The 22271-nt window shown below is 32.7% G+C and overlaps 1 protein-coding gene across 1 annotated transcript in view; it reads left to right on the top strand.

The window, feature by feature from the left end:
• LOC109378071 (regulating synaptic membrane exocytosis protein 2-like) overlaps positions 1-22271 on the top strand; it is a gene marked incomplete at its 5' end in the record, with an annotated part of 124693 nt that overhangs the window by 66449 nt on the left and 35973 nt on the right. The window contains 2 exons of the mRNA XM_019634539.1: positions 9726-9898; positions 10742-10993. Of these exons, the coding sequence (XP_019490084.1) occupies positions 9726-9898; positions 10742-10993 (425 nt within the window). The remainder of the gene's footprint in view (positions 1-9725; positions 9899-10741; positions 10994-22271) is intronic.

Raw genomic sequence — 22271 nt, 5'->3', positions numbered from 1 at the left:
CCAATCTTTTCCCCAAATCACATGAAGACGGACATGGTGAATGCAGGATTGTTCATCACAGAATCCTGGTGTACTGTAGATAGCACAGGCTAAAGTCAAAAGAAAGGACAATTTAAGACAAAAAAAAAAATAGCCTTGCCTTTACTCACCAGGTTCTAAACTTCTAGAAATCTTTCTATAAAATGAAAATATTAATAACTTTAGATAAGTTCAGTGAATTTCATAAAAAATAGTTTTGTAATTATATAATATTTCAGTTACATCCCTAACCTTTTGAGCTTGATATCAGAAATGATATCTGTGCCTTACCAGTTACTTTTTTCTGCCTTGGGCTAAATAGATAGGCCAGATCTTTTGTGGCATATATTATGTTCCAATCTCTCATTTATTTATTTTATATAATCCAAAGACCAAGGCATGAAGTCCTAATAAAATAGGACATTAAAACTTCTGTAAACATGTCTTTGAGAACACAAATTTGTTTTATTTATCTATATCCCACTATACATCAAAAAGGAATGTAGATAAATTTTTAAATACATATAATACTCTCACTGATATTGTCAATAAAGAAATGAACATCAAGGGAAAATGAAGTCAACAAAACAAGGTAAAGTTTATGAAAAAAATGCATAGTGTGAGATCTTATACACCTACTATGCATGTGGGGCATGTACTTTGACAATAAGCTTCCTAACAATCAGCAAAGGCAGAAAGGGAAACTGGGCCTGTTGTGTGATTTACAAAATTCATACAACAAAAACAAGTTTCTTGGAAAAAATACCAATGATTCTTCGTGTGGATACATGACAGAAATTTCTTACAGGAAGATTGATTAATATTTTTCAGAAAAACAAGTTTTGATTCCATTCCAATTCATAAATATATGAATACTGAAGCAAGGAAAGTATTACTTGTAGCTAATTTGTTTTCAAATTTGAGATAACTGAGATTATATCTAAAGCCTCAAACATATGGAGCATGTGCTGCTGTACCTCTGGGCTGTATTCCTGAAATTCTAGTGAAGCTGTTAAGAAGCTTTGATGGAATCTACTTGAGTGTTATTGAAGTTTCTTTCTTTTTTAACTACACATTCCACATTTTAAATGGCCTTGCCTCCCTGAATTTCTCAAATCTTCTACACTGATAGTTGTAAACAATTCTTAATCATTAAAAACAAAAAANTTGCTACTCTATAACTGTAATTTTGCTACTGTTATGAATTGTAATGTAAATATCTTTTTGTTTTCCGATGGTCTTAGGCGACCCCTGTGAAAGGGTTGTTCGATCCCCAAAGGGGTTGCAACCCACAGGTTGAGAACCGCTGATCTAGAGCTTCTAGATTCATCATGGACTATACCTAATTATTATCATGATGAGTATTTACTATATATCAAGACCTGTGATCTCATTTAAAACACACATCAGGCTCAGAGAAGTTAAGAGACTTGCCCGAGATGACATAGCTACTAGTAAGTAGGAGAACAGTTACACATTCATATCTTTCAACTCTATATCTCACAGTTATTATGATATACTGCTTCTTGTCATTAAAACTAGATGACTACATTATGGTTTTCATCAATATTGCTGATTAAATACTGTTCCTTTATACCAGATGATCAGAAAATATTTCTCTGACACAGAACAGTATGAGTGGTATATCACTCGGGTTTGCCTTCAGATGTATGCATTCAGATGTAATCCAAAAAAAAAACACAAAATTATTTGAATAAATAAGGAATTTAAAAATTTTTTTCGCAAACAAGGAATCCAAATAGCAGGGCTGATAATACTATTTAAGGAGCCAAGTTACCTGTCTTTCTGTTCCCTGTTGTTAGAGTAAGATCCCCATTGTCACAGAATGACTACTGCGCCCCTAGGTTCATGTTAAACTTCAATCAGAAAGCAGCATAGAGGGAAAGCAAACGGCCATACCAGATGAGTCCTACCACTGCAATCAGAAAAGTAACAGCTTCCTCCAGACCCCACCCCCTAGATTCCTGCTTATATCTCAGAGGCCAGACTCAAGTCAAATGACCACCCTAGCTACAAGGAATCCTAGAAAATGAAGTTGTTTTGTTGTGTTGTTAAACCACCAAAACAAGTCTGGATTCTTTTTAGTAAAGAACAAAGGGGGAGAAAAAATATTGGTAGTTATTCAGTAGCAACTGTGACAAATAAATAAGTATAATAGATTCTAATTACCATCAATGAAAGATCAAGGACCCATTCATAAGCCCCAAATAACTAAAAATTGAGGTATTTGTTTCCATAAAATGAGTGAGCCATATTTTTTGACTGATTAGAATGGGTAATATTGGAGAAGTCAAAGATAACTCACACATTTTCTAGGTTTTAGCTGGATGTTGAGCCTAGTAAATAACACAAGGGATATGGGAGATACAAGAACAGCTGGTTTGGGGTGAAAGAATAAATTTGGTTTTGGCCACATTGAATTTGATGTACCTGCAAGATGACGTATGGAAGATGTCCTGTTAGAATCTGGAAATCCAAATCTGAAGGTTGGGAGAAAGGCGAGGGCAAACGATAAGGATTTACTAGTCATTACACAGTAGTTAAAATAATGGATTAGGTCCCCCTGGGGCAATATGTATAGGGAAAAGAAAAGAGGGCTAAAGATTGAAATTTTGGGAAAATATAGTTTAAAAGCAGGTTAGGGAAAGTGAAGCAGAAAAAGAGATTAAGGATAATCTGGGAGACAGGGGAGAAACTATGAGTTACATTATCTGAGGAGCCATTATGGAAAAGTTTCAAGAAGAGAGAGGACTTCAACATTAGATGTAATAGCAAAATTAAGAAAGAAGAAAACTAAAAAGATACTACTGGCTGGTAAATTAGGATTTTTTTCGTGGTTTTTGTTTGTTTTTGAGAATAGTGTCAGTAAATGGCATTGTAGATTAGGATAGGCAGAGAGCTCTGAGGAGCACAGTGGTAAATGCATTTGTTAAAGGTAAAAGCATCAGTCCACAGCTACCTGAAATCCCTAAACGTGGGATTTCATTATGAAACTGGCATTCCCATCTCTGAAAATTGTGAGGAATCAGTGGAAGTAAGTAAAGGATGATTTATTTCTCAAGGAACAGCCGATTACTAATAAGCTGAATTCCCACTGAGCCAAGCCTTTGGGAAAGTCATAATGGACTACTAGCAATAATTCTTCTTGTACAGATTCTCCAAGAAAAATTATTAACTTTATAAATGTCCTTCAGACCAAAAGACAACAGCTGGCTCTTTAGTAAGTGCTCATCTACAAACTAATGGCTACTTTTTCTGTAATTGTGGTTTTTTTTTAAGCTGTTCTTGCTGTTTTATTTTTCACAAAATTTCAGTGGATGGGCAATTTACAGATATGATGTTATTATCCCTTACTCATTGTCTCCTAAGGAGTCTTACAAACAATGCATGCATGTATTCCTAAACCCCACGCCCAGGGGTGTCATCCAGCTCTGTGTTCAGTGACCACTTAGTAACAAATCAGAAAACTCTATAAATCAACTTTTTCCCCTGGGATAGCTGGTTATTAAACATATACCAGTACACCACTGCCTACACCCACCACAGAGAATGAATTAGGTGACTAAATTCTATTCAGCTATCATCACAGTATTTTATACTCTTGTTACTTTATACTGAAGATAATACTCCAGCATTTAGCCCCAGTAAAACAAGCATTCCATTCACTTTTATTCATTAAACATTGAGTTCCTCCTACTACTGCGTGCCAAGCACTTGGATACTAAATAAATAAGACAGTCAATTATTCAGGGAGCTTATAATCTAGTAGGATGGATGGATGGATAGTTAAATAGATGATAGATACATGATAGATGATAGATAGATAGATAGATAGATAGATTAGATAGATAGATAGATGACAGACATATGATAAAACTATTAGAAAGGCATGAATAAGGTAGTTTAGGAACCATCAAGGCAGTGATTAATTCTCCTTGAAGAAATTAAGGAAGACTATTTAGGTGGGATTTTATTTGCTTAATATTGTTTATTAGGCTAAATCTTAAATTAGCCCTCAATTTTCTTTGGCCTTTCTTCACTGTCTTCTCCCTCCCAAGCAAAGAACTAATCACACAATACCCTCTTCAAGAGTGCCGTCTAAACAAAATTATCTCTGACAGAGTTTTGCTTAGTGCAGCATTTCAGCATTCAAATCAGGCACTGATGAGCGCCTTAGCTAGGACACAGAAAAAATCATCTGGAAGTAACTCCTCAAAGATACAGTACCTGCAGTTGTGGTGCTATCAAAAAAGACACCAGCTACTCTCTTCGAATTATGATATGAAATGAAAATGGAATGGTGAAAAATGAGAGCATCTTCTTGCTCACATGATTATTTAATTGACTCCTGTGCCAAGACTATTTCTGCTCTATTCTTATCCCCTCTATACCCCCAGACTGATATCAAAGCCCCGCTCAGAAATCAGCCTCTCCTTTCTCTTCCAAAGATTATGTTAGCCATATTTTTTCCCTATCTTTGATCTACTCATTGTTTTTCTCTAAAAATATGATATGACCATCCCTCCAAGTACTTCTTGATGGCATAAAACTTGTTTTTCTTCATACTTGGGCTTTCTGACTGCCCAGTATTTTGCAATAACCAAATCTTGGACTAGAGTTTTAGATAACAAATTGCAGTTTTCTGGTGAGTTTTAGTAAATTGAAAACTAGCAATGCTTAAGGGAACTCATAATTCCACCCCCACGCTTTGCCTGATAAGTTCATGTACAAAGCTCAAACAGCCTGAGTTGCTGAGATGCTGTAGAGAAATCAAACTAGGAAATTAAGTAACCTAAGAACTTCAAATGAGTATACTGGAGAAAATGAACATTTTATTTTAAAAATTCGAATACACTTTTTTCTCAGGATTGTTATTCTAAAATTTTAATTAAAACTTTCCTTTCAGTAGAGCTTTGCAGATATGCTGTTACATTCTGCTAATGTTAGGGGAAGAGGGGGAACATTAACTTTCCCAGGCCACTTAGGAACTCCGTAGAGACTGGATCATCCTCAAGAATAATTTCCTGTCAGGTTTTTTTTTTTAGCTCATGACCTGCTTGATAGTAACGTACAAAACTTCAAAATATTGTCGGGAAAGCGTCCTCGCTCTCTTCTTACAAGATCTTCATCATCTCCAATCAGAGCACAGTTTTCAGCTGGGATCCTATAATTCTACGCAATAAATCTTTGTTTTTGTTCCATTAAAGAGAATGATGAACATATCATTCATTGTTCATCTATCATCTGTAAACTAATGTATACTAATTCTTTAAAACATTGTTTATTGTATAGTGCCAAGACAGCACCAACTATTTCCTAAATAAAGGAACTTACTTATTCACATTGTAACTCTTTACCTTGGTATAATGATAATTTAGCTGTTTCTATCTCACTGTTAAAGTAGATAACTTTTTATTATACTTTAGGATAAGCAAGTAAACATTTAGAAAGAGCAAAAAAAAAAAACATTTAAAAAGTAAATTCTAGTTTTAGGTCATTTACTACTTTGATTTCCGGGCTTTTTTGTGAGCTTTATATATGAAGCTGTTATACTGTAAATATGTTTAAAGTAAGTTCTGAAGTTTTATTTATAAAAAATTTTTTTTTACTTTCCAAATTTCATTCTGTTTATCATATGTCTATTTGTAAGGAACACCTGAGCTTTATCCCAAAGGTAAGCATGCTGAGTTGCTAGGAAGTAGACAGAGAAATGCATTTGGTGAAGTCTTGAGTAGATAGCAGAATCACCATCAGACTAGAGATTTGGACTAATCTTTATTTTTTTTCTTTATGTAAATTGTTACACTCTGTTTTTCTATTTAGTGACCTCCTGCTTTAGGCACCGGAAATGAGCATCTGCTGTATGCTAAATGCACTATTGGGTATTTTGAGTATCTTATTTCTTGCTCCTCACAATAATCCTTAATGGGATGATTTATCCTTGTCTTCCTGGTATGAAAACTAAGTAAACTTCAGAGTTTAAATTAAATGAAATATTTGACTCTTACGTGCTAAGAGAGTTACAAAGATAAGGGAGATATTGTCCTGGCCTTTAGGAGTTTATATTCTAATAGAGGGTTTGAAAATTAAACATGAACACACACACACAAACACACACACACACACACCTATAACAAGAGGTATCCTGTGATGAATTATATAAAAGGCATAAAGCTATAGCATATAGAATCTTATTTTTTCCTTAAATTTTGCATATCCAAAATTTTAGCTCAGCAAACTAGATTAGATTATCTGAGAAGTCTTAGCTATGTACAATGTACACCATGCGTGTTTTAAAAAAACAAATTCTTAAGCCTTAGTCTGGCCTGTAGGCACTTACGAGTCATAGCAACAGGATCAAAAGACCACCTAAAAAGAAAAAGGCCAGAGTGCACAGTCAGAATCCTAACTACTGAAGTTCAAAAGTCAGCTATGCGGCTATGATTTAGAAATGAAGGCAAAGCAAATCAGGCAAGCAGTCCAGGGGACATGGAATAAATGGGTACCAAGGAGCTCTGGACATCAGGATAAAGTACCAGAAACAAAATGAGTCTCTGTGTTAGCCAAGAAGTGTCATATATTTCCTGCAGAGATAGAGCTATTTCTCGCCCTGCGGTTGCAAGTCATCAATTCCCTGTAAGTTGATGGGACATAGATGAACCTGGCCAAATGCGGAAGGTGAGGCCTGACGACACACTGGGAGTTAGTGAAAAAGTTTGGTTCAATGTTTAGATTGTGCTCTATGAACATATTTTTGACACAAATCCATTAAGGATATGTAGAAATAGTTATATTTTTCCTACAGATTAGAGCAGTCTTAAAATAATATATTTATTGTTGCGTATTTCGACCTAATATTTATTTTGGTAAAGATATTCCTAGAATTGATACCAAGCCAGTACTTAGCTACTATCTAATCATCATCATCATCATCATTGTCATCATTTGTCATTTATGAAACACTTTTTATGAATCCGATATTGTGCTAAGTGCTTTGCATATATTATCTTATTTAATCCTTGCAGCTAGCTTAGGAAATGGGTATGATTGTTATCCACGTTATATCAGATAAAAGACTGGAACTCGTAGAAACAATTAGCCCAAGATCACAAGCCCAATAATTTATGTAGCCAGGATTCAGACCACTGAGTCAGTCTCCCTCCACAGCATATGCTCATAATGATTGTATTACTAGCCTTACTACCTCCTAGAGATTTGAATTTGGATGATATTATAGTCCCATGAACAAAAGCAAAGGAAAAAAATATACCAAAACTGCTTCAGAGAAAAAAATATAATACCAAAACTGTGTATCTATGCAATGATAAATTATTTTAAAAGATATAGCAGGCTGCTTCTCTTCTTTATTATAAATTATAAGAATTAGAAAAATAAAGTCTGTCATATACAGTACAATATGTATTGAACAGTTTAGTGGTTTTGAAAATTTTCTTGAAACATTCATTTTTCATATAAATGAAATGTCCAAAAAATATATAAATAAAATGACTTTCACTTATGTCTCAACTTGATATTAAATTTACTTTTAAAGAATTTGGTGAAACATATAAACATGTATTATGTGTACATATATATATATATATATATATATATACATATGTTTATGTATATATACATATATACATATATACACACATTCTATGTTAGCCAGTATGTATATACATATCTAAAATAGATAATGTTGATCCATTTATTGAAATGCTATTCTAGTCAATGGCTGAAAACATTTTCATTTAAAGTAACATGTTTTTGATAGTTTTAAATAACTTTAATTTGAACAAGAATATCGTGGACTAAATGTTCTGCAAATAAATCCACTGTAAATAAATAATTTTCCTTTCAAAATAAAACATGAGAGTTCTATTTACATAGATATTTCCTGAAAAAAAAAGAATGACTTTTTGAAGAATTTAATTGTATTCTTTATGGTAATGGAGAGTTTATCCAACAAAGTAGAAAGTTAAAATGGACTAAGAAAGGCCAACATTTCACCTAGTTTGAATGTATATTTGTAGATTAAGGATTTGATTTTTAAAATGTTATGGAGCCTTAGAAATAATCCCTTTGTTTACATTTGAAGAAAAGGATCAGTTAACTCAAAAATATATAATTAGATACTGGGAGATCCTGGGGAAAAAAACAGGTCATTTTGAATCTAAGGTTCATACTAGACCCCAGTACAATTCATTTTATCTTAGCCAATATGTTTGCATTTAATAGGCATCTATATAAGATAATCATCTTCCCAAGGCCTTTTGAAATTTACCAAGCTCTAGGATTTGAAAAATCTCCATTGCAAAATTGATTAGATAAGGATATTTCAGTAGTATGTTTGAAGTGCCTATATAGTTAAAGAAAAATCTATCAGCAGATATTCTCTTACCCCAGTAACAACTGGAGGGACAAGAATAATACTGGCATTTATTTACATTATGCCAAATACCCGACATGTATTACAGTTTACATTTGAACAGCACTGGTTTGAACTGTCCAGATCCACTTATATGTATATTTTATATTTTTTTCAATAAATACTGTAAATGTATTTCCCTTATGATCTTCTTAATAAAATCTTTTCTCTAGCTTACTTTATTGTAAGAATATAGTATATAATACATGTAACATACAAAATACATGTTAATTGACTGTTTATGTTATTTATTGATAAGGATCCAGGCAACAGTAGGAGATTAGTAGTTAAGTTTTAGGGGAGTCAAAAGTTATACACTGATTTTCAATTCTGTGGGGGGTAAATTTGCTAACCCCTGTGTTGTTCAAGAGTCTGCTGTATTTATAATTTTCAAAACAACCCTGCAAGGAAGATATTATCCCTATTATTTTATAAACAGGCTTTTAAAGTTTAAATAATTTGCTCCAGTTTACCCAGCTAGTAAGAATTTTCCTTACTTCAGGCTTTCCAGACTCCAAAGTCTATTATCTTTTTTTACCCCACAATGTCATTAACATAAAGCATTTATGATGGTTTTCGATTTACCAGAATATTCGAACACCCAGAACACCCTGCACCCTGCCTGTGCCAGATAACCAATTATTTCAATTCCAGGAAGTTTGAACTATTCTAAATAATAATGACTTTTTCTAGTATTTCTAGGATTCATCAAAATTCCAGCATCATTCAAAAAGAAAACTTTCTCTTTTCTCTTGGCTATTCTAAAAACAGTTAGTATTTTAATAATTAGATTTTGTATTATCTCTAGGTTTTCAGTGAAACAAAATGGATTAAAGAGAAAATTGATGGCTGCAAAATTGGTTTTTATAAGTGACAATGGCAACTTTATCATATTTTTTTTCCAAATTTTATTCAGAAAAAAAAAATTCTACTCCCTTATATTAAGCCAAATGTTTATTTCCCAGATTTTACCTAAATGTTCTTCCCTGAGGCCATTGCTGTTGTGAAACTATTTTAATGGCCTTCACTGGGGTGTGGTGAAAATGCTGTAATTGCCTTTGCTAAAAACAAGGGTTTCTTATAAATTGAATTTTTCTTTTAGGATAATAGCCATTCACTTTTGTTTTATATGCAACTGAGTGGGGGTTTTGCAGTATCCTCTGTGGACAATAAAGTGCTGAAATAGGAGAAGCTAATAATTGCTGTGTGTGGTAATACTGACAACTTCTGCGTATTTGTCAATCTGTGTTAACAGTATCGATCAGGATGGGATCCTCATAGAGGGGCAGATAATATTTCCACTAAATCTTCGGACAGTGATGTAAGTGATATATCTGCGGTTTCAAGGACTAGTAGCGCTTCTCGTTTCAGCAGCACAAGCTACATGTCTGTCCAATCCGAACGGCCAAGAGGAAACAAGAAAATCAGGTAAGGGGACGTTCACAGGAAACGCCTCTAAATCTAGACTAGAAGCTCTTTATTTTTCTTTAGATAAACGTAAAATTCTTTATTTCTAAAGGTTAAGGCGGTAAGAACTTCTATGCATATTACTTTGTATTATATTTTGGTCTGCGTTTCCAACTTCTTGCACAGGAGAGTTTTATAGAACGTATAACAATTTTCCTACACGATGACTTGAAATGATATCGTTCGTTATTTTTTAATGTTTGCTGTTTAAGAAGTAATTCTGTTGTTATATCTTTGCTGAAATTCAAGTGACAGTTTTGTGGAAACTTGAATTTTTTTTTTAATGTTCTAAGGAATATGAAAAATAATATCTTGGAGGTTTTTATTTTCCTAATATTTCAGTGATTCAGAAAACATAAGAATATTCCTTTTTTAATATGATGCTTCTTTATCCTCCTGAAACTTTTATAAATGCGTGGAAAACCTCCTCATCTTCTCAAAATTTATAAGTGGTAATATACATGTTAGTATAGTCTATGTTCATCACCTGATCTATAGATTTTATGGGCACCTGAGCTAAATTAATTTTTTACTTCTATTGTATCAAAAAAAAGGAGAAATCACTTTTTCCATGCAGCTTTGTAACAGGAAAATATGATTTAAAAAACAATTATGATGCAGTGTTTTACACAGTGCTTCTCTGGTATACACTGGGAAAAAGTTTCGACATTTAAAAGATTTAATTTTTATTTATGTTTTAGTAGTTTTCATTACCTCTCTGTTTAATTTTGTATGCATCTTTTCTTACTTTTCCTTTCTCTTTTGTGTTTATTTGCATGCCTTCGATTTGTGTTGCTTTCAAAGGCCAAAGGGAATAGAAGAGGGAGGGAAAGAAGGGAATAAACAAGAAGAAATAGTTCATGAGGAGGAGGAGGTAAAGGAAGAAAGAATTAATGAGAATGGGAAAGGGAAAGAGATTATAAAAACAAGTAATAATGAAAAAAACAGAGAATCAGGAGGCAAGGAAAAAACACAAGATATACCTGAGCAAGGGAATGAAAAAGAACAGTGGAAGAAAGAGGATTTGCAAAGGCGATTCTCACAGGATGATGACAGGTAAAATATGTTTATTTCTGTAGACATTTCCCATTACATAGTCCTTTTTCCTACCCCTAAAAACTATTTTGCTATTTGCATTTGGTTTATTTTCTTGTGTTTTATCTGTTTCTCTTTTAATACAAATAATTAGTATGCTGGCAAATTATTTTCAAATAGATTGATTTATTAAACAGTCTTTAATTTGTATCCACTAGCTCTGAGAGTCTGACTTACTGGGTTCTTCAAGTTACTTAGCTGAATCAAACTTAAATTTTCCTTTAGTTCTTTTAGCATTAATTACTGTATATCCTTCCCATGTGTAGAGTCAAAACCTTTAAAATGAAGTTTTGAAGTGTCTGAAAATATTTAGCCTACTTTATAAGAAATATTACACACTGGAAATTAATTTTTAAAGTGGATAGCAAAATAGCTAGCAAAAAGTAAGCTTTATTCAGTCTCTGGCTCCTTTGCCTCTTAGTTTTCTAGTGGGTTGTAGTGTAGCTTTGACTCCTGATGAGGATGGCAAAGCAGGGACAGTGCTCTTTGATCCTCTGATAAAAAAAATTTGATGCCCTAGGGCTTATTAGAAGGCAGACATATTGGGTTAGGCCCCTCTCGAAATTCATTCAGCTAGAAAAACTGCCGAGAAGGACATTTAAACACGGGACAAAGGCAGGAAAAAATGCACGCTACAAGGTATAAAGCAACTATGTTTTCGTTTTCATAGGACAAGGCACTAAGTACATGCCTTATGAAGCTATCATTACAGTGTTGTACTGAAGGTCAGATTAGCACAGTATGCAGAAAGGCTACATCCCTCTACCTGAGGAGATGAGATTTCTCCTAAGATGAGAAGATGATAATTGCATTTATCTGAGACTGAGAATTGCAAATTATGTACATTTTGGAGGAATTGGGTTTTTTTTAGTATTCTGTCCAGAATTTGATTTTGTGTTAGTATAAAGTCTGCTTCATCAGCATCACTATTATAAGCCAAATTTTGCATTATTATCTCTAAACCCAGTTTCAGTTTGTGCTTTGCTTATAATTAACAGGAAAGATAATTGAGACAGACATTTACCCCTTGCGTATACAATTCAGTGGTTTAGTCTGTGATACTTCAGTTTTTGTCTCAGGTTGGTATATTTAACTATATCTCTGCTGTATGAAAATTTCTGTATAATGGACATTAAACCTAAAAATGAATCTTAAGTTAGGACTATTTTGTGATTTGAGTCTAAGCTAGTAATTTCAGTCTGTCTTTGTTATTTGTCTAACTTTTGATAATTACATTGGCTTCTTAGTAAAGATTGTTTTTCTGATTTCTTGGGCTTTGGATCATGTTGTCATTAAATCACAGAGAAAAGCTTTCCAAGATTTCCTTGGAAAGAAACAGTTTCCTTTCTTCCAAAAACGGCAAAATATGAGTCTCTAATGTTTTATTTTGTATATACTGTATATAATTAAGCTCCCAATTTTTAATATTTCTTTCTTCATCATGTTCTTCAGGAAGAGAACACATTATTTTACAGGGAAAAGGGAAAGATGGTATATTCCTAGAAATATGAGTCATCGAGGCACTCTACTCAGCTTAAGAAGCTGTAGAATATTTCTGGAACTATAAGCTAGAGGAGGGCAGGCTGATCTCTCCAGGGAACATATGACAAGAAATGTCAAGTACAATTTTTGTAAGAAAATGTTGGTGTCCCTAATTAATGATTGCAACATAGGATCTTGAATTTACTTTCATTTCTTAGAATAAAAGTAACGATCTTCATTCTGAGAGGAAATATGTCTGAGTACTCTCAATGACATTTTGTTTAGTAGATGATAAACACAGTTATAGATTGGTTAAATGATAAAAACAACTTACATGCTTATGCAACATTATCGCAAATAGTCTTATTCTATAATAAGATTGACATTTTATGCCTTTCACTTGTAATCCAAGTTTTTATAAATGAAAAAAGTTTTCTGACTTTAGAGTTTAAGTATTTATAGTAATGTTAGCACTTAAAATTAACAGTGACTACAATAAACAAAATCTGTTATAGTTGCTGTTTTCATTACGGTAATCAAATATCATTGTGTGATACAGAATTATGTTGTGTTATATTAAATTGAATTAATGAATGTCCTCTGAATATACAAGTAAAAAATGAATATCAAAATAAATTCAAAAAAGTTAGTTTAATATTTGCATTTTTTTCTAAGTTGGTTAATAATATATTCATATTTAGCTATTTATATTTACACACATGTATATAGATATAATAAATGCCCCTATATCATTGGTGATGATAGGGTGAACTCTAGGAAATATGAAATTATATTTGCCATTTAAAATATTTTTCTCTGTGTACAATGTGTGTATTTAAATTTTATGTTTATTTACATTTGCTGATTACATACCAAGCATATGTGGTAATCTGGCCCAGAAAAAAAGTGTTAAGAGTAAGAAGAAATCATTCATTCAACCAGTATTTATTTAGAAAATTTCTCGGGCACTGTACTAGGAATTGGGGATAGAAATGTAATTACACATTTCTAAACTTCTAAGTCCAAGGGTGAAGCAGTTTCTTAGCCTTGTGTGGGTAGATGTTTAAGGCTAGCTCCATACCCAAAAAAAGGCATTAAGGTACCTAAAAAAATTCACAAGGATATTTGACAAAAGAATTTTGCACAGAAAGGGGAGATCTTAAATCTGCAATGGAAGATAGAAAAAAAAATTACTGCAAGCTATTAATACAACACTGTCAAAACCAACAATGTTGGTAGTTTTATGATCTTAATCTGCTGGCCTCTGTTCTGGAGACATAAAACCAATGTAAAAAATTCAAGAAACTCATTCTCTATAAATTTTAATTCTCAGGCATTTCTGTGGAATTATCATTTATCTTTTTGAAGAGAATGTCCTTGAGATAGGGAAATTTTTTAAAGGAAAAAGATGGCATCCGTTCCAATTTTCATGAGTAGCTGTTTTTAAGAGACTTAAGCCATCTAAATTATCTAGAGAAAAATTCTTATAATCTTTAGAAGGGCAGGCAGAATAATTGCTAATGAAATATTTATTGCTCCTAATATGTTAGTTTTAGATCAGAGTTAACATGTAAGCACACATATTCCTGATCAGGTAATATAACTTAATGCATACAGCATATGTATGCCTGTGTTGTATACCTCATAGGGACACAGTGTATCTCATGAAACTAAAAGTGAGTGGATTAGGAATCTAAGATACCAGGATTCTCATTCTGACTCTGTCACATATACCTACCCACTATATCTGTGTGGGGCTTTTTGCTTGGAAATAGGAGAATGGAGATTCATACTCTCTTCCATAGTTTAGATGGACATAGAACACAGAAAACAGAAAGTAAGCATCCCCTGTTATACTGATGATTTGCCTTTATGATCATGAAATCAAGAGAGAATTGGTTCTGTGACTAACTACTAGTAGAACAAATATCTCAACATAAGTTCCCTGGTACTTGCCCTGACTAGAAACGGGGGCATTGGCCTTTACTAGTCCTTCTCCACTGAGCACAATTCCTTCCCTCCAGTCACCAAGTCGTATTGATTCTAGTGCTTAATTAACTCTGAAATGTGTCCATTTCCCCCAACCCCATTTCTACTTTCCTAATTCAAGTTATTATCTTTTATGGAAATTAGTTTAGTAGGAAAGTCTTATCTTTAAAAATAAAAACCCATAAATCCTCAATGACAATAGCTCATGACAATAGCATAAAAAATGAATAGTGGAAGTTTTTCTGAAGTACTTCATGTGTGAATTGCATACTTTAAAAGAATGAATTTTATAGTATGTGAATTATAGCTTTAAAATGCTCAAAAAAAAGTCTCTGTAAAAGAAAAGGGAAGGAGGAAATCTATAATCTTGGCTTCTTCAATAAATATTATGAGAATAGTGTTGATAAAATGCAAATGACATTTCGTTTAGGGTTTAGTTTGTCAAACATCTTTTATTCTATTCCAATACCCCTTAAGAGCCACCTTTCCCCAAAATGTATATTAATCTCTTTCTTCTTTTAATTCTTGCATACATTTTTAACAGCACCAATGTGCTGAAGATGAATAAAACACCTACCTTTTTCTTAAGAAAAGTTGATGAATTTCTTTCCTAATTTGTACAGTCCAAAATTTGTCCTTTGATCATAAATATAATCATTGGCCCAAAACTGTGAATTCTCCATATATTGAAGGTTCTCAGTTTATAATTAAATAAGCTATTTTCATTTAAAAATTAGGAAAATAACTGGACTAAATGCTGATTCTCTGTTATATTATTTTCCATGTGTGGTAGAATGTGCTTGTGACTTCACAGTCTTCATATGGGATCACTGAAAGTGAGAGATTTAAGATTTGATCATGAATACAGAGAAGGAATATTTGAAGATAGAATACTGTGAAGGCACAGCTACTAGAGTGATCCTGAAGATGGAGGAGGATTGGGATCAGAATCATAGGTAGATGGATTGGCTGAAACAAGAGGACAGACAACTATGAAAATAGATAGTTATTAGGGAATTGGGAAGTTGGTTGCCACTACGTGATGGCCTTAATGTTCTCAAACACATAAGAAGCAGTATATAAGAGATTGAAGTTGAATTAGAAATTTGATTTGAAGATTGGGAATAAATTACCAAAGAAAATAGGAAAAGGAGCTGACCAAAGACAAACTAAAAGGTTAATTGTTCTGCAGATCCAGCTGACGGTTGGAGACCAACAGTTTCAAGACACACCAATGTGTAAGAGCAGTGCAGTCTTTTCTAGCAGCTGTCAGCCAATCCAAGTGTAAAAACAGAGGAGTCAGACTGTGTAGCATTTGTTGAGCATTTGATGGATGTGGGGTTGTTGGAAAAATAGCAGTGGAAAGAAATTGAGGATGCTTGTGTAAATGTCAGCGATAGACCAGAAGGAATAAAAATCCAGACAGGAACTGAGAGACTAGGAGAATATAGAGAAAAATCTAAGAATTCGAAAACTATATGATGTAGTACAAAAGCAAGTTTTGGGTGCTGGAAGAGGTTTCTGTTAGACTGTGGCATTGAAATTTAAGATTTTTGTGGTGGAGCTATTCCATTAGTTGACAAATTCTAAGACATGAGCATTGGAGTGAGTAGGGTGGATGAAAAGAATAAATATGAAGGTAACTGGAGATATGTAAATTTTAGAATTATTAGGCATTTGCTTAGGTCTTCTTAATGAATACTTAAGCTCTATAGGATTGTGGTAAGATTGAGGATTAAAAGGAAGACTAAACCAGCCCCTAAAAACTTAAGTGAATGAGATAGTGACCATGAGGCTATCAGATGATGGAGGAGAAAAAAGAAAAGATGAAGAGGTATATGGTGGCACAGCCAAAAGTCATAAGCTGTAAAGACATTTAATCTTTTTAATAAAAGTAGAAGAGAAATATTCAAGAAAAAGGTAGCCAGTAGTCAAAAATATTACAACTTTTGACAAAGAATAAGCATTTGCTACTAGATAGGACTTCAGGGAAAAGCAGTGTGTTCAGGGAAGCACCAGGTTTTAGTTAAGACAAGATATAGATTGAGTCTTTCATCGAAGTAAAAAGGATTAGTAATGAGTAGTAAGGTCATAGGTTTGTAATACAACTTTTGCTTTGCTATTGGTGTCATCACATTTTCAGGCTGTTTTTTTCAGCAAACTCATAATATTTCTACTTCAATACCATATCTATATTCTTTGATATGAAATTATAGATCAATGTTAGTTAAAATTCTGCATCTTACATAAATTTTAAGATATACAATTTAAGAGACCTTGTAATGTAATCATTATTAGCAATTTCTGTTAATTTGTGTTTCTGTGGTGACTCATCATTCTATCCTGTTATCACACAGAAAGTCTTATTCAGAGATGTCTACACAGATTCATATTTACTGATGCATTGATTTTGTTAGGGCTAAATACCAATTTATGTTTTTATGTATTTAAAATGCCCATTAGCATTCATTTATATATTGAACTTTCGTTTACTAGCATTACCACTACTGTTCAATATATAATTTAATAATGTTTCTATATACTTGCCTTGTATAATGGGTAAAATTCATTTTATGCTCTTTTTTTATATTTATTTCTAATATTCTTCCCATTGGTTGTATGTCAGAGATTAAAACAAATTTAGTATGAAAGTACAGAAATGATTAAATTTGAATGACTTCTACCATACAAAATAATAGCAGTAGGAAAAAAATTGCTGCAGTATTTTCTATCATATTCAGTAGTTACTTTTACAAGTCCGTAAGGACAGTTAATCTACAGCTGTTATCCTAAACTAAAGCCATATCCTGACCAGTGACTCCAATAGATCTACACGTATCCCTCATGATGAACAAAGTTAGCATACGGAAGTTTGGCCTTTGTAGAAATAATACAAGTAAGATCGAGTTGGAAGTCAAAGAATGTTCATGCATGAGTATTATTGCGGTAGACCAGTAAGCCAGTATAATCTGGTACTGTCATGTGGCTTCATTTTTCAAATTCTGATTCTTCATGTAGAGAAATGGGATCTAATCTTGAGGCAGCAATAGTAAAAAAACAAACAAACCCACAAACACCTGACCTGAGACTTTAAAACCGTAACAACACAATTCCAGTCTTGATTTTTTAGCCTTATGTTGACTTCAGCCTTTCACACATGCTGATCTCTTCTCATCACAGGCTTCCACTTTTATTGTGTGGATTGATTTTATTGCTCACATTGGTTCTTGTGTCTAAAATATGGTTTCTTCCTTTCTCTATGAGTAAAGTACCTACCCATCTTTCAATACCCAATCAAGTATAAATTCATCCAAGAAACACCTCTGTTCTCTTTTTTCACAGTTTATCTAATATTCTTTTACAATAACAGTTTCTCTGTGGCACTCTTTTCTCTCCCCTGTGGTATAGTTATTTAAGTATGTATTTAATCTACCATGGCTGACCATTAGTTAGCCTTTTTGAGGGCAGGGTGTCCATCATTTCTATCTTTTCATTATCTTTCCTGCTAATATCTACAATACCTCACACATAGTAAGCTCTCAGTAAAACTTTGTATATGAATAAATAAGGTTTAATAAAGCAGTGAAAGTTTAGAGGTGTGAAGAGCTGCCCACAGTGCTTCTAGCGTAGTGCAGTGCCCAGTATGTATATCTCAGTCTTCTTTGACAAAAGTCTTTAAATAGTCAATGAGGTCATATTTTTTCCAAAGTATATAAACCTCTTATTTATTTCAGAAATCAATGGAGTTTATTTCATAAGAATTTGTTTTATGACCCACTTGTATTCCATTTAGGACAGGTAGAGTTGGTTGGTTGGTTGGTTGGTTGGTTGGTTGGTTGGTTGGTTGATTTACTGATTTGATGTATGACAAATAGACATTTCTCTCATTTTAGCACCTTTCAGTAGATTTTAGAATTCATTTTACACTATTCTTTTGGGGGACTATTAGATTGATATAAGTTTGTCTAATCTTTAAATACTGCCTAATGAGCCCTTTTGTTATCTTTTCTAATATGGCTTTCTTTCTCTCTTGTTAGATTTCACACTGCATTTTTACATATAAAATATTGATTATCATTTGGGGATGGCAAAAGTAAGAAGATTTTTAAATCAGCCTTCTTAAACTTTCTTTCAAAATATTTTAAATAAATGATATATAAAACTTAATATTGAAGTTGTCTAACGACAACTGTAATTTTCAGGACATTCTATGACATGACAAGCTCTATTTTAGTCTTTATCATGGAGTATGACTTAATACCTTACATGGTCCACCTGTCATATATAGATACTTAGCCTTCCAGGCTGCATGTCGGGGATTCAGCTGGCTTGTTTTGCAAAGTTATGAATACGAATTTGATGCCATGTTACGCTGACTCATTATAAGCATAATATCACTTACCATCATTCAAAATTTATTTTTAGTATTATAAAAAATAATGCCTATGTCTTTCAAAAATATGCATGAGAGATAACATAGCATAGTGATTGAAAGTTAGCTCTGGATTCAGACAAAACTGGATTGAATCCTGGCCCTGCCAGTTCTTAACAATATATTCTTGGGCAAATAGAACTGTCTTTCTGGAGATAGTAGAGTAACTTTCTCACAGGGTTGTCATGAAAATTCAATGAGATTATGTCTTTAAAGCTCTTAACACCTTTCCTGACACATGATAGCATTTGAATATTAGAGATTGATAAAGAAAGAAAAGGAAAGGAAATTTATACAATTCTTTTTTTTTAGCTTTTTAGAACTGCATATTTTATAGAAACTTTCCTGTAATAATTTGCCACATGACCATTCTGAATAAGATACATCCACCTTACAATTTCTACAAGACAAATAATTTTCCAAAATACCAAAACATTTCATTATAAGATAATGTCACAAAGTAATATGTTAGAGATTCTGGAAAATATTTATAAGGTTTATTTCATAGTTTCATATGGTTAACTCTTAAAATAACTCTTGAAATTCAATAACTCTTAAATTGCCTTCATTTACTCAGCAAATATTTTTTATACCAGATCCTGTCCTAAAATAGGGTAAATTGTGGTTGACAAAAACCTAATTTTTCCCTCAAAGAGCTTAAAGTCTAGAGGGGAGATAGAAGTAAATAAATGATTACAAGATAGAATAAAAGTATGAAAAGTAATTGCGATGTGTTGATTCAGTAATAATACTTCCCTGTGGTACAATATTTCAATGAACTACTTAATTATATCATTTAAAGCTCTCTACTAACTGAAGTGCAGGTGTGTGGAAAATTTAAATTACAAGAGGTTATCTAAAATGCCCAATATTAAATAATTTAAGTGTCAAAGTAGTGATAGAAATCATATCTTTTGACACCAAAGTCCAGTGTTCCTCTTACTTCACTGTAGAATGCCTTTGATATCAATAAACTGAGGCAAGCAAGAAGAGATAAGTGACTCTTTCAGCATTGTACAGGTAAGAAAACATTCTCAGAAGAAAACTCATGATTTCTATAGCCTCTAATCATTAAGAAGTCTTTTTTTTCCTAATTTAATAGCTCAAGAACATATTTTAGAAGCTTTATTAAATGCTTGTTCTTAGCTCTATGCAAACCAAACATAAGACTTTTAAAATCTAAAAACATAAAATAACTAAAACATTGCATATTATTTTGCACTTGGGTCTCCCAGGTACTCCTTTTTAGTCTTTTTAAAATCTTCCTGCCATGTGAACCTGAAAGGGTCTCTAGCTAAAGTCAGTCAGTGAGGTAAGAATGTGAAGTATGAATACTTAAAAATATAAAATGAAATTTTTTAAATTAGTGCTTTCCAAATGTATTTCCAGAAAATTAATCCAATGAGCTGATGCTTAAAAATAAATGGCTTTATGGCAATAAATTTGGACATTACTATACATACTGTTCTTCCTTCGAGATTGATAGTGTACATCAGCACTCTGAAAAGTCCTATAATAAAGCTTTGTTTAACTCAGCATTTCCCAAACTTTATGATGCACTCTTTTTGTGTAATACTTTCAAAGTTTATTCTGTGAAATATGCTTTAAATTCAATGACATACTTTAATCGTCCATTTCTAACTTTGGCTTTCATTCCCTCTGTGAAATAAATTTTTTTAGCTTGCTGGACTTAAGCATAGGATTATGATGTAAAATTTGGGATTGCCCAGAAGAGATTTTAGGAGCTGAGTAAATTTACTATGGAGTTGTATCTTGTCCATAAAAAGACACGTGGGATTAGGAAAAGAATTGTAAAATCAAATAGGAATTAACAAATCTGACAAAGAAGAGAAACATATTATCCAGGGAATATGAGAAAAGAATTGTCATTCAACTAATGACACTAATGGAGGAGATACATAAAAATAGCTTATGTAATTCAACAAATATCATGAACATTGGTCACTTTTGCTGGCTTTTCATGTATATTTTAAATTTTAATTCACTCTGCCTATTGTTTTAGGGAATTACTTCTAACAAAGCAATTAAACCACAATGTAAAGAGATGTTAACGAGTGGCCCGTTTTCTATCTTTTTCTGTACTTCTAAATAATACACTGGCTTGGGATCTGTAGTTGCTGAGATCAAAGCAGATTATAGCTCTAGAGTTCCATTTATGGTGTGTGTGTGTGTGTGTGTGTGTGTGTGTGTGTGTGTGTGTGTGTGTGNTCCATTTATGGTGTGTGTGTGTGTGTGTGTGTGTGTGTGTGTGTGTGTGTGTGTGTGTGTGTGTGTGCATATGCCATACTCTAATTAAGCACATACTTAGTAGAACAGTCTCCATTTCCCAGTTTCCCTCTGACTTGATGCCTTCTTATTTCTTATTTTCTAGACTTCCACAGATGGTTTTACATTTTTATTTAATGGTAATTTATATAATCCATAATTCCCATATCTAAATAATATTTTAACACATCATTAAACTTTATTTCCACCATTCATTGGAATACCCGCTCTTCATTAAAATAATTAATTCTACATATTATAGAAGAATTAAACAAATTCTCTTACATTTAAGGATACATAAAATATTCATCAAAGTCTATCAATATAATGAGTGAATATTAGAAGAGCTATTTATAGACATTTCTTAATATATAGCTACTTCATTGTCCTATTATACTTTCAAAGTCTCCACCACATTATTTTTATCATTGTTTTAATAAATAGTAATATTGGTACCATCTTTGTAGAATGCTTTACTGGTTGAAAGCTGATTTTATATATCAAGATTCTGATGTTCTAATAAAATAAAATTAGAATTTAGGTTCTATCTGTACAAGAGGTTATAATGACAAAAATAAAGAAAACCTGTGATTTAGGCAGGCTCCTCTCGGAAAACAATATGTAGAGGGTACTGAAACATTAGTTTCATGGGAGCAGACTCCGTCAGCTCTGGCACTGCCGCATCACCAGTGTCTAGAACACTGCCAAGTATAGCATAGGTCCTCAGTAAATTTGTGTTGAATAATGAATGCATAGAATGGATGCCTATTTCAGCAATTTATTTTAAATGTTTTTTTATTAAAATAGCTGAACTTAGAAATGGATAAGGAAGATAATTCTAAAGACTCAAGATTTTGAAGCCAAATTATTAGATAAAATTGAGTGTCTTTTCCACTAATCCTTTAGCTGCTGTGAAATATTGTAATCATCATATTTCCTCTTCTTGATTGTAATTTTTCTTGATAATGATTCACTCTTAAAATCTTAATGTAGTGCTTCTCTCTCATAGTTAGACTATTGTACACAGAAGGCCATAGACCATTATGGGAA

The sequence above is a fragment of the Hipposideros armiger genome, unplaced genomic scaffold (genome assembly GCF_001890085.2).
Source record: "Hipposideros armiger isolate ML-2016 unplaced genomic scaffold, ASM189008v1 scaffold_1722, whole genome shotgun sequence".
Taxonomy (NCBI): domain Eukaryota; kingdom Metazoa; phylum Chordata; class Mammalia; order Chiroptera; family Hipposideridae; genus Hipposideros; species Hipposideros armiger.
This window is presented reverse-complemented; position numbering and strand designations above follow the sequence as displayed.